Here is a 13,548-nt window from a genome sequence, read left to right as displayed (position 1 = left end):
TGTAGTTTTTCAATAGAATTGTTCTATTTCGAGACATACATACACATACAAACTGCCACTGTTAGTTGTTCAAGCACTGTACATCCATTGGCGGGGCGCTCTCTTTACGCACCTCCACAAAGAAAGAAAAAAAAAGCTTTACTCCGAGTGCGAAGGGATACAGAGTTACTGACCGTAGAGTGCGCAGTCTATTACATTATGTTTAAGATAATAAGCTATGCATTTTGTAGGAAAGAAAAATATGAATTCAACACATTCTAACTACCAAATTTCGTAATAAGTTCTAAAGTTAACACAAGAAGAAGAAAATTGATTGAGCAGCACTTCAAGGAATAATCCGGAGGACTGCATGATTAAGCAAGCGGTGAGGTTTGTGAAGTGTATTGTAGGAAAGTAATAATCCTTAACGCACCATATAGGTTCCATTCCACCAGTATTCAATCCATTCTATAATGCTTATGTTGGGCAACTGTCTTACCTTGTTACGTTCTTGTTGCCGAGATAGTGTGATCCTGATTCGCTTCTGTATCGAACAATTTCATGTCACATATTTCTAGTTAAGTCGTGATGTCAGCCGCCCGTATTCACTGCATCGTGTCGCTGAGTATTCAACACGTTCATGTAAAATGTCTGGAATACTCAGATCTCAGAAAACGGTTAGTACTCCCAAAGAACCTTAGTCAGCTTTTAAAGGACAACGCGGTCTTTAGTAATGGTACTCCTGCATTTATTCATGCTATTGTTGATAATGTTCTCAGAGATTTTTCTTTCCTGTTTTGTGTAATTTTACTAATATTTTCAATTGTGCCTGCTATTTAATTCCCATTTGTTATTTATTCTTCAGTTACTTTTACGACATGTGTTTATTTTAGTACTTCTTATTTTGTTTCATTGTATGTTTGGTTGAGTTTTTCTTCTTTTTTTACTGTTTAGAACTTCTATTTCTGATCATAGTTTTTCCGTGACGGGAAGAAATAATTCTAGAATCGATGTTCCCATTAAACATTCAATTAATCTAGCATCTATTTCAATGGAAAGTGCCTCTGATAAAATTAATCAGAATACTATGGAAAACTAATACGAATGTAGAACACTTAAATACAAAGGAGCATAATATTTCAAGCCATTTGCAGATATAATTGATTTTACCTTCCTAAGTTTTCAACAAGGGGAAATATTAGAAGTATTATGGAAATAAGATAAAATTTGGATATCCTTACCGAATTCACGTAATAAACGTTTTGATAAAATTTTTAGTAAATTTGGAATAAGTATGAGATTGAAACCAGGGAGATAATAAAAATCACTTAGCCTATAAAAGCTACTTCAGAGAGTGGTTGCAAAACAATGGAGTATATCAAGCCATTTGCACATTAATGAATTTTGCATCGGTCACACAAAAACATGCATGTGCAGAAGAATAAAATTAGACAGTAGTAATGAGTTTCCGTGATGGACTGTCCCATCCTTTAAAAGCTAATAAGCAAATTGGCAAAATAACATAAATTAAAGTTGTACAAAATTAGGCAGTAACTTTGAATAAAGAAAGTAATAATAATAATAATAATAATAATATAATAATAAAGGAAAGCGACAGTGAAGGTACGTTAAAACAAATATCTCTAAATTAAATTAAGAATAGAGCTCTGTTATACATTTATACAGAAAATATGGTGTACATACTAAACAGCACAGACGAGCAAACCTGCGAAAGAAGAACACTTCACTGGTAGTATAGCTAATATACAGGGTGGATCATTCTAATTAATACACAGTAATATCTCGATGCAGATCGTACAGTGATACTAAATTTCACCACCCTTCTCAGCCCCTTGGGGGTTGAACTGAAGACAACTTTAAAATCTTCGCGCCTAGTTTTTATCGCAGACTCAGATTTTGTAAAAAAAAAAAAAAAAAATTGCATTCGTTTGACTACGATTAACATCCCACCTCACCCTGAGGGTAGGACGTAAACTTTCAAATCTTTATTTCGAACCCTCATTTTTTATTACAGATTTGTAAATTCTAAGACACGTTTTGCATTAGATTGACCAACAGTTACTCGAAGTAATTAAACTACTATTAATTCTACCCAGAAACAACGACGTGGAAGTAGTAGTTTTATGTTCCCTGGGAAGTGCTTAATTTAGGTAAGACCCTCGCCTCGCACCTGCAGGGTGCTTGTTTTATGGAAATCGAATCTGAAAAATTAGGGTTTCCAATAAAACTTTCAAAGTAGCCCCCAGTTCACCCTCCAAAGGCTTTAGGGGGATGGTCAAATTTAGTATTATTGGACGACTCCCTTCGAGATGAACAAGTTCATTCACAACTTGTTTTGTTCCGGTGTATAGTTTTTGAGATACTCCCGTAGATGGATTCAAATGGTCCATCGACATCGTGTATGCTGTAGCTTCTGCGCCAGTTCTACTTGTGGTAGATAATTTTGAATTAGCAGGTTAAGATTAGTATCCTTTAAACTTTCACATACTTTAGTCATCCTTTAATCCTTGCACATGAAGATGGAACTAGAAACGTCGTGAAGTAGAACTTACACATGTAAATGGTGAGTTCGACATTTCTTAATTAAGTGAATAGAAATAGTGTATTTCTAATGAAAATATGATAGTTGAAATACCTTCGGTAGTATGTATTATGTTTTATTATGTTTTCGTGAATAATGTTGTATTATGTTTTCTTTAGGCATCAGTTCACCTACTCTCTTTTTCGAGATGCATATTGTGCCTTACTCTTGGGCTGAAACTAAGCAGTAAATTAGTCTCTTCATTTTCATTGCGATCTTTGTTTTAACGAAATGGTTTCATTTGATATGTCATTTTCCTTAACTGTAGTTTTAAAGTTAATTAAGAGCGTATACTTTTTTGTTTGCCAGCTGTAGAAGCATGTCAGTTTTGTAGTGTGAATTGTCTTCTAATTAAATTACTATTTCAGGTTTAATGCGTATTTTGCAAAAGAATTGACCAAATATCAACCGCTTAGTCCAGACCCAAAAGCGATTTGTAACTGGCAAAGGTATAGAGGAATCGAAGGATTTGTAGCGGCAGTTTCACCGTTTAATTTTACAGCTATAGGAGGAAATCTGTCATTTACACCAGCTTTAATGGTAAGTCTTTATATACTTGGGGTAGTGAAATCTTGAATAGTGAATGGAAAATGAATTACTTACCTGGTAATGAACATAATGAAAACATAATCACACAACACCAAAACATTAAAAAAAGTATACTATAAGCTCTGTGAGCAAACGCTCATCATTAAGTTATTATAAGTATTGTTAAAGTTATTATAATTACGGAAAAGAATGAGAAGGTAGTAAAATACAGTATATACATGACGAAAAAATTAAGGAATACATAATGAAAACATGAAATCTAATATAAATAAAATGAAGAATTTGTTTGTCTGAGGCTGTGTCTGTCTGTCTGTGTGCGGCCTGGAGACCAGACGAGTGGACCGACAGTTACCAAATTTGGGTCTCAGGTACCTTGACCCAGGCCCAGAGTAAGACGTAGCTTTTTTTTTTAAAAAAAATTCGAACCAGGAGGTCGGGGGGCGGGGCGTTTACCGAGACATGTAAAAATAGTAGAAAATGACCGATATTAGTGTCGAATTAATAGTTTTCGCGGTCGCTGAGATCAATGGTGTGAAACTCCGATCGCATTAACTTCCAAATTCACCTCCTTCGGCTGCGGGCCGGGGTCACTGGGGGGAAGAGGTACCGAAACATGTAAAAAAAATAATCCAAAATGACCGATATTGGTGTCAAATCCATAGTTTTCGCGGTCGCTGTGAGATGAATGGTAATACTCCCACAGGCGTTGACTTCCCAATATAGCCATCATGCGAAGAATGGTATTTCAGCTAGTATAATAAAGAAAAGCATATGCAAGAATGATTTTTAAAAATGCCAAAGGATAAAATATGTATATCGAGAATGGAATTGGCTTAGTGGGTTGAATATTTTGGTAATTAAGACCACAGAACCGGTTCGCACATACAATGATAATGTAACTTTATTGCAATCTCTTTCTGAAGAGTATGGGGAAGGATTTTTCAGATAGTTAATTGGAAGGTGGGATCGAATTGACAGTTGTTGGTTGTGTTTTCTCTGGGACAGTTGGGTGAGGAACTCGGGTGCTGCAGAGGTAACGTTGATTTTTATGCGTCTCGAAAGGAGTTAGAATTTCGCCAAAATAAAATACTATGGAATGGTTGTATTTAAGAATCTAAATGAATTGGAAGAATCGCAGCTATCGAATGATGGAGAGAGTGTAGTATTTGCATGATAATATGTTGGAAAGTCTGTCTAGTATTAAATATAGAGCAGATTTTGCATATGCTCGTGTATTTGGAGGGCTCATTATTGTAATAATGAGTGCGAAATTTAAGGAACCATCGGAAAATTATTTTTAGAACGTATTGCGATAACCTTTTAGGTTTCAAGTGAGGTACCAAATATGACAGGGTTTCTACTGACCTGGAAAGCCAGAGAAGCAACATTTGGTCAGAAAGTCAGGGAAACGTACTGTTTATAAGTAGTCGAAGAGGGTTAGGAAAATTTACCAGATCATATGTTACGATTAAAGAAACTAAAAATGGGTTAGTACGTTGCTAGTAGGTAGAAAATCCATACTTCAAAAATAATATTTTTAAACTTCTGCATAAAGTAAGATGGGTTGATCTATAGGTCAGTCACTAAAGTATCCGACTGGCAATCCAGCGATCCAAGCTCAATCTCTAGTGTGTGTAAAAGGAGTTTTCCTCGTACAGTGTAAGTTCCACAGATGGCTCATACGCAGAAAATGAGTAACGGGAATAACTCTGGAACCAAACTAATAAAATAAATAAACTAGGAATGCAATGGATGTACCCGATTGCAATGAAATGAGCTGAGCGAGCTTAAACTACGTAATCATTCCTGGCCATTATGCAATAATAAATGCCATTTTTAATTGTTGACAAAAAAATCGCGTGAAAACTTTTTCCCCATGTTAAGTCTATGGAAGCGTTTTTCGGTGATTATTCCTCGATGGTACATCGGATTTTTGATTTCGACCTATGTTCTCACTCAGCACGACATACTCTATCAGCGTGCTAAGTTTGGTTGAGATCGGCCAAACGGTCTAGGAGGAAGCGTTTTTCGGTGATTATTCCTCCATGGTACATCGGATTTTTGATTTCGACCTATGTTGTCACTCACCACGACATACTCTATCAGCGTGCTAAGTTTGGTTGAGATCGGCCAAACGGTCTAGGAGGAGTTCGCGGACAACCAAACGGCTAACCCGAGTATAAGAGCTTCGCTTCGCTCAGCTCAATAAACCTTAGGACGATACCGTCGCTTAGAAAGCCCAACCCCATAAAAAAATAAATAAATAAAAAAAATCAGTATTCTACCTTTGTAGTGCAGTGCAAAAATGAACTCAAAGAGAAATTGCAAGTAGTTTCGAGAATATTAGAGGAAAAATTGTTGATTCCTTCTATGTAAGTTCCGTTCTGTATCAAGTAATAAATACAACAAACTGTGTGAAATGACAATTGTTTTTACTTTCTTCGTGATCGCATGGTAATCCTCCCCGAAAATTGCTTTTTATTAACAGACTAATTTTAGTAGAGAATATGCCTAAACAAACACTAGTGTGTCAATGACATGTGTAGGACGCTATCCATGGAGCATGATATAAACTTTGTACTATGTTCGAGGAGTGCGGCGCAGATGCCAGAACACACAAATATTTTTCATAAATTACAACCGGAAAAGAAAATCTACATATATAGAAAAGAGAAAATTAGAACCTTGAGTTAAAACCTCGTGGAGTGGGAAAGAAAGGAGCAAGACGAGAAGCAGACTCCATGCAATTAGAAATAAAAGTGCAAGAACTGCGAAAGAAAATTAAACATAAATATAATTTAATAACACACAAAGAGTGAAAATCTGAATGGCTGGACCGGGATCTTCGACATACAGCTATGTACCGATGCGTTGTACGCTAACAGTTATGTACCGATGCGCTGTACGCTACCTAGTTCGCTTCCCAGAACAGCCACATACTCTCTCACTCCTGAAATCGGTGATTTACACTCAAACCACATTGCTTGTACTACAGCCTAGCTGCTGTACTTGGACAGTGCAGTGTCCATATATTGAGCACTTTTTTTTAAAGACGCCAGATTTTCTATAGGTTCGAAAGAGTGAAAAAGTAAATGATTGAACCAGAACTCAAACCCGGGATCTTCGGCATACCGTGCTGATGCGTTAACCATCCTACTCATTCTGCTTCCCAGAGCAGCCACACATACTCTTACTCCAGAAGTCGGTACACTCCACTCACGTCAGACCACATGGCTTGTTCCACACCCTAGCTGTTGTGCTTGGACAATGCCTACCCATATAATGGAACATAAAGGTGATGAGACATAAAAGTAGAAGGAAACCAATAGAAAGTCAATAAACATTTATATTGAAGTTAGAGAAAGTCAGGGAAATTAAAAATCGAAAATATCTCTAGAAATCCTGTATAGAATAAGCAAGATTCATTAGTTTCTTTAGAGTGTGCGATGAAGAGATGGCTAATAAAGTTCTAAATAGGGAATTTTAGAGCGGCTACGTGTATTAATTCCCGAGACACATTTTGATATAATTTTACATATACTATATTACATTTTTCAGTAGGGTTTCATATAATCTCAAAAATATTGTACATAAATGATTATTAGAAAACAAATTTTGTTTTAATTCGAACATTCAAATGTATTTTTTTCCTAATCATTGTATTATAAACAATGTGTATTTAATTTTCTAACGGTACATGTTGAACATCTTGTACACGTGTACTATTCTGAGCTTCTCATGTATAATTCTTGACGATTCTCAACCAAACTTACAATACGGTAATTTTTTTTTATTTCAAAATATTTTAGTATTTATTTTAAATAAAAAATTTCATCCATTTTGTGTGTGAAGGGAATGAATTTAAAACACTTATTGCGTTGCCTCTTTGAATGGCAAGGCTTACCCGTTGAAACAGGAAATGTTTGCTTCTAGGGTCCCCTGATTTATTAATTAAAGCTGACCCCAAATTTGTCAAAAATTTACTTGTTTCTTTACTAAAAACACCCATGGTTTCAGTAGCAAATTCCCGAGATGAGCATACGGGAGCTTACAGTTTCATTTTGTGTGTATGTGGTATTTAATTTCTCGGTAACTATTGGCCGGATCCGAACCAAATTTGGCAGGCGAGTAACCCATTGTTTATGAGATAGGGATCGTCATATTTGGTGTCCAAGCTCTGCCTGGAACAGGCTCAACTTATATCTGGATCTTTATTTTTCGGTAACTACTTGCCGGATATGATTCGAACTTGTTGGGCAAGTAGCCCATGATCTGAAGAATGAAGATCGCTGTTGCCGAGCTCGGCCAGGAGTACACTTGGCTCGGCAACAGAAGATGTCTTCCTCAGCTTTGCACGCGGAGCTTATGAGTTCGGTTCACCTCGATGTATTTATTTATTTAGTCAATAATTAATTAATTCATTTCTTTTATTCATTCACTAATAGTTTTTGCGAATAAGGTTTCTGGGGAAAGCGTACCCGGTTGGACTGTGCTGAGAGGAGCATCGTGTAGTTGTGAAGGGACGATGTGCATCTTATACGGTTTGTACGAATGGGCAGGGCAAAGGTAAGGGAATGTTTGACGGTGTGGGTTGCTAGATTTTGTGTGTACTTTTTTGATGAAACGTACATTCTTAATTATGGCATCCGTATTGAGAAAGGTATTTATATACTTGGAGAAGAACAAAATGAATTTGATTTAATGATCGTTGTTTATGACTATAGGAATAAAATAGTGGTTGGCCGTGGGTTCATATTATGAAAACAGCATCTATGAATCCAAGTCGATGATGAAGATAAGGTAATAACGAGATGAGTATTTGTTGTACGAGGTTGGAATGTGAGGGATCCATGTGGATACCCATTGCTTTGCCCTTGATTAAGATCATGATTATTTTCAAATGTAAAGTTATTTGTGACTAGGAGAAATTGAGATAATTGAATTAAAAATTGTGTGCTGTCATCTCTAGGTTCGGGGCGTGTTTTAGGAATACTTGAAGGGTGTTGTGACCGTGGATGATTGTCATAATGGCTTATAGCAATGAATCTACGGAGGCCAAGATAGTATTAGGTAGTACAGGTTCGGTGATGCAGCGAATAATAGATGGGAAATGGTTGGCGTATTTGAGGTATAATGAGAGAGCTAAAACGTGATGTGGGTGGTTGTTGTGAAAACATGTGAGAGTACATTTTGTTGAGTTTCCAGTGTTGGGTACAATGTGCCATTAATTTCGAGATTAGTGGATTAAAGTAGCAGACAGAGTTTTGGAGTTTTGGGTATATCTGAAAGGTAAGGTGCGGAAAGGTAGACCCTCAAGTGATCATATTTGGCTAGGTTAAACTCAGTTCTAGGTGGAAAAAGGAATCCTCCTTGAAAGGTTTGTATGATATGCGGCTGGGTAGTTGCTGTGGTGCCTATGTAGTCTTAGTAGTTCATAACCATTGTTGAGAAGCCCCCGTGGAGCGAACTGATACTGAGAGCAAAGTGCACGAACAATATCACAGTATTGAGCAGATGTGATATTGTAGTAGGTTTTTGAAGGATTTCAGAAAATAGCGGTCAGAAATTTTTTTGAATTAAAGGGACAAAGGGAGGGCTAACATTCTTCAGATCACTAACACTTTGAATTGCCTCAGGTTGATTTGGAGATGAGAGATCACAGGCTGAATGTTGAACTAAGGAATATTTTGTTTTGTTTAAATGTTATTTGTTGCTATTCTTTCACAATATATAAAAATTAATGTTGCTAAATGTAAACGAAGTAGTGGAGCGTAGTTTGTTCCTGTAATTGTGGTACCTTATACTAGGAAAGTCATCCAGTACTCCAGCAGATCCCAAAAAACTGTCAGCATGACTTTTCCCGCTGAGGGTTGGGTACGGGTTTTCTTCGGAGTTGGTGAGGAAGAATGCTTCCATTGCTTTGACTGGGCCTCAGTCTCTTGAGTCATGGTAATGGATCTGTATTTCACCTTAATTATTAGTCTGTTAAAAGAAGTCTTGGTTTTCATGGTAGAGGTTGAAAAGTTCCTGGGAGGAACTGTTTCATTTCTGTCTTTGAGAAGGTAGCAGTAGCTGGGAAAACCATCGGACAAAAAGTTTATGCACATGCAAATGCTCATGATTTGCGTTTGCTCATGCCTTTGCTACAGATCCCACACTTATCTTGACATCTTCAGCTAGTTAGCAAATGGTTCTACGGCTATCTTCCAGCATGACTAATTCCCCAGTGGTATCTTCATCAGTGGCGGACTTATATGCATTGGGCACCGTAGAATGGTTGTCGTTTTACGGAAGTCCAACCACACATGAATGTCAATACTAATGCTTTACAACGTTATATTATGGGGCTTTCTCTCCATAAGTCTTTTTCGTCTCAGATGTTCCCTTTGGCGTGCGACCTCTCATGTACAGAAAATTGCCCATTGCTCGGGATTCAATTGGATCCATTTTTATACTTTTTCCCTTTAGTGCCTGTAATACAGAAAATGTTAAGGGTTAAAAGCCGAAAGCTTTCCTGTAATCTATAGAGATATGTATCAATACACATAAAAAATTTCTGCATTCTACATTAACTACAACTAAGTCTTTTAAAACTTTAGTATTTTACATTGACTACAACTAGGTCAGGAGAAATCTTTAATGAACCTTCGTCTTGTGCATGTAACAGTGCCCCTAAAAGTTTGTCATATTATCGCAGAGATATACAATAAAAATACATTCTTTCAACATCACAAAATTACTGATAATGCTTCTGCCAATTGTCAGAACAATTTTAACTTCTAGGAAAAAAAAATCATTGCTAAGAACATCACATTAAAAATAAAGAAAATACATATTTTTTTTTGTAAAAAAAAAAAAAAAGTAATGGTATTTTTATTTTAGTATCTTTCATGAAACATTTTATTTTCCCAGGGCAACGGAGTTCTGTGGAAACCATCAGATACAGCTATCCTTTCCAATTATCTCATTTTCAAAATATGCAGAGAAGCTGGAGTGCCTCCTGGAGTAGTGAATTTTATTCCCACTGATGGCCCAGTATTTGGTGATGCCATTACATCATCTCCTAATCTCGCTGGTATCAATTTTACAGGCTCAGTACCGTGAGTATATCTATAATTATTCATATAGTAATTAAACTGTAGACTAATGTTAGAATGAAGTAATATCGAAGCAAGTATGAAAAACGACGGAACAGAAATCACATATTATTTAAAATAAAACTAAACTAGCTTCTTGGCGTTCAGCGCTATAGTGTTCACTACCTCCAGCCAGGGACACGTGTGTGTCTTTATGTGCCTTGTTGATAAAAACACCCCAACACACTAAATTCCAAGAAGTCATTATTTTTAACTAAAAGAGATATACTCTAATATATAATATAATATAATATAATATAATATAATATAATATAATATAATATAGTCCTCTACAAAGCCAAACTCCATTTACAGAGGATCATAGGTATTGTCATAAAATTACGTATAAAATATATATATATATTGAAAGAAAGAAAAAATATATTATACATGTAAAGAAGAAAAAAATAAAAGTTGAATAATAAAACAAAATTAAAATATTAATAGTATAAATATTTAAAAAATGAAAAATAGTCTCTAGTATAGGTTCAAAATTGTTAATTCTTACTTACTTAATTATTATTCCTTACATAATGTCTCTTCAAAATATGTTGAGAATACGCAAATATCTAGAGATAGGATAACAGAAGTCAAGATCCAGAACTGATGAAACCAACTGATTGAAATTTTTACAAACTCTATGAATGGTCCCTGGTGGATTGTAATGTGAGATCTCGTTATGCTGAATAGTACATTCTTACGCAATGATTGTTTTGGTATATTGAAATTAATATATTGGAGTAAATTACAATTATCTGTCACTGAGTTTACTGTTTTGCACAAATATATTTGTTGAATAAGAAAACGTCTACTGCAAAGAGAGTGTGTATCAAATTTTAGTAAAAGAGAAGAGATCTTATTTTTAGTTGCTGATTAATAGTGATGGGGAGTTTGGTTCCTGTCCCGGAATCAATTCCTTTGAATCAGTTCCGAAGAAGGATTCGTTTCCCCGGACCGAATCCTTTGGTTCCTCAAAGTTAAATGATTCCGTGGTTTTTTCGATGTGATTCCCCCAAACAAGAATTCGTTCCTCTCTGGATCGAATCCTTTGGTTTCGATGAGTCGGAATAATTCTAAGTTCTCATATGGCTCTCCAATTCGATTCCTCCTTTCACTTAAAGTCGTCAAACCACTCTTATCGCCTGAGAACTAGCTGCAGTGCGGTGGTGTGGGAAATTGGAATGAGTAGAAGTAAAGGATGGATTGCGGTGTTTTGAAACATGTTCACAAGGTTCCATTTTTTTCTGATAAGACAGAGATAATATTGCACATAGGACAGATACAGATATTGTTTGTTTCTTTGAAATTTTCTGTTTTATTAAAGCGTGTTGCTAAGAGTGCACGTTGAAACTCTTAAAGAGTAACAGGTGGTCTTTTTCTTATTATTCTGATTTTTTACAGGACTATTAAACGCAGAAAAGTAAATATTCTGTAATTTTCATTCTTGTTATGTATTTAAATACGCAATACCAGCAACAACAAACAAAGTCTCGGGCTTTCTTGTGTAGGGGTCAGTCCTTCTTTCAGAAAAAATCCGGGCGGCACTACTGGTACTATAACTAACTAACTAACTAACTCTATGGCCTATGGAACCCGGAGGTTCAGTGCCGCGTTCACAAAAGCTCTCCACTGACTTCTATCCTTAGCTAATTGGATCCAGTTTCTACTTTGTATTCCTATCTCTGCGAGATCCATCTTAATATTATCCTCCCATCTGCGCCTAGGTCTTCCTAATGGTCGTTTTCCTATGGGTCTACCAGTCAAGACTTTGAAAGCGTTTCTCCTTTCTTCCATTCTAGCTACATGACCTGCCCACCTAAGCCTCCTAGACTTGACGACCCTAACAATGTTGGGTAAACCGTATAAACTATGTAGTTCCTCGTTATGAAGCTTCCGCCATTCCCCATTCTCGTTCCTCTTGGGTCCGAATATTCTTCTCAGGATCCTGTTCTCAAATACTTTCAGTCTATGTTCTTCCCTCAGAGTAAGCGACCATGTTTCGCAACCATACAGAACAACAGGCATGATTATCGTTTTATATATTTTAAGCTTCAAATTTCTCGACAGAATTCGCGACGACAAGAGATTTTGAACCGAATAGTAACACGAATTCCCTGCTTTTAGTCGACATTTAATTTCTTCGTGAATATGATTTTCGTCTGTTAATATTGATCCTAAATATTTGAAAGTATCCACTTTATCAAAAGCATTATTTAATATTTTAACGCCTCCACAATTTGCCGTATTACGGTCCCGACGCACTACTGGTACTATTCTATTTATTATTAAATTATTTTGGTCTTTTCCAGGGGGCCACTCTCAGAGCTCCGGGTGGCAGTGCCCCCAAAAAAACATGTCTGGAAGAAACACTGGTAGGAATGTCATTTGGAGAGAGCATGGGGCAATTGTCTATCCTGATTTTGAGAATTACATATTTTTTAATAAATTGTATAATAATAATAATAATAATAATAATAATAATAATAATAATAATAATAATAATAATAATAAATGTTACGCGAAATTTTGGTTCTCCTCGCGGGAGACTCAAATTGTATTTCCAATGGCAACTCGTGTGGTTCGGAGGATGCGGCGGCTCAGTGGTAGAGCGTTCACCTACGGTGCTTGAAGTCCTTGGTTAGATTCCAACTCGCGCCGTGTGGACTTTGTGGTGGACAAACACCGTGTGCGTGGGTTTTCTCGCAGTTCTCCCGTTTCCTCTCACTTTCTTCATTCCACCATTTCATTCATTACTCATTATCACAATCTCCTTTAGCCTAATGGGCATAAGCGTGGGACGTGAAACTCAAAGATTTCATTTTATTTCTCTTTTCATATTGTCTTGGTGTTGAAATAAGCATTAAAACCTAATCAAACAATCAGTTGCAAATTTTATATTAGTGTAGTTATCTGGACATTACATCAGAATATATTGAATAAGAGCTTGTGTGTTACAGCAAATAGTTTTATTATCCGTCTTGAAACAAAAATTATAGTCCTGGTAACGCTGAACACCTGTGAATAAGTAAAAACAAAAAGAAAGAAATTAAAAATAGTGATAAGACTAGCAGCCGCTCTCCCCCTCTTTTCCAGTTGGGAGAGCAGTTGCTTTGGTCAGAATCGGTCAGAATATTGCAGAAAAGTGACGGGAGGGCGCGTAGGAAATATTGCTGTTTCCAGACATGCGCAGTACGTGCATTATTTGCTTCTCTGTTGTGCAGTGTTGATCTATCCTTTACTACTGTTTTTGTCCCATCCATATCAATCCACTCGTCTGTTGTT

General features: G+C 36.3%; 1 protein-coding gene across 1 annotated transcript in view; it reads left to right on the top strand.

Annotated features, from left to right (window-relative positions):
• Window positions 1–13,548, top strand: part of P5CDh1 (delta-1-Pyrroline-5-carboxylate dehydrogenase 1) — a 183,244-nt gene that overhangs the window by 103,190 nt on the left and 66,506 nt on the right. The window contains exons 6-7 of the mRNA XM_081740093.1: window positions 2,950–3,121; window positions 10,043–10,230. Coding sequence (XP_081596219.1) covers window positions 2,950–3,121; window positions 10,043–10,230 — 360 coding nt within the window. The remainder of the gene's footprint in view (window positions 1–2,949; window positions 3,122–10,042; window positions 10,231–13,548) is intronic.

Source organism: Thermobia domestica, chromosome 15 (genome assembly GCF_964235325.1).
Source record: "Thermobia domestica chromosome 15, izTheDome1.hap1.1, whole genome shotgun sequence".
Lineage (NCBI taxonomy): Eukaryota > Metazoa > Arthropoda > Insecta > Zygentoma > Lepismatidae > Thermobia > Thermobia domestica.
This window is presented reverse-complemented; position numbering and strand designations above follow the sequence as displayed.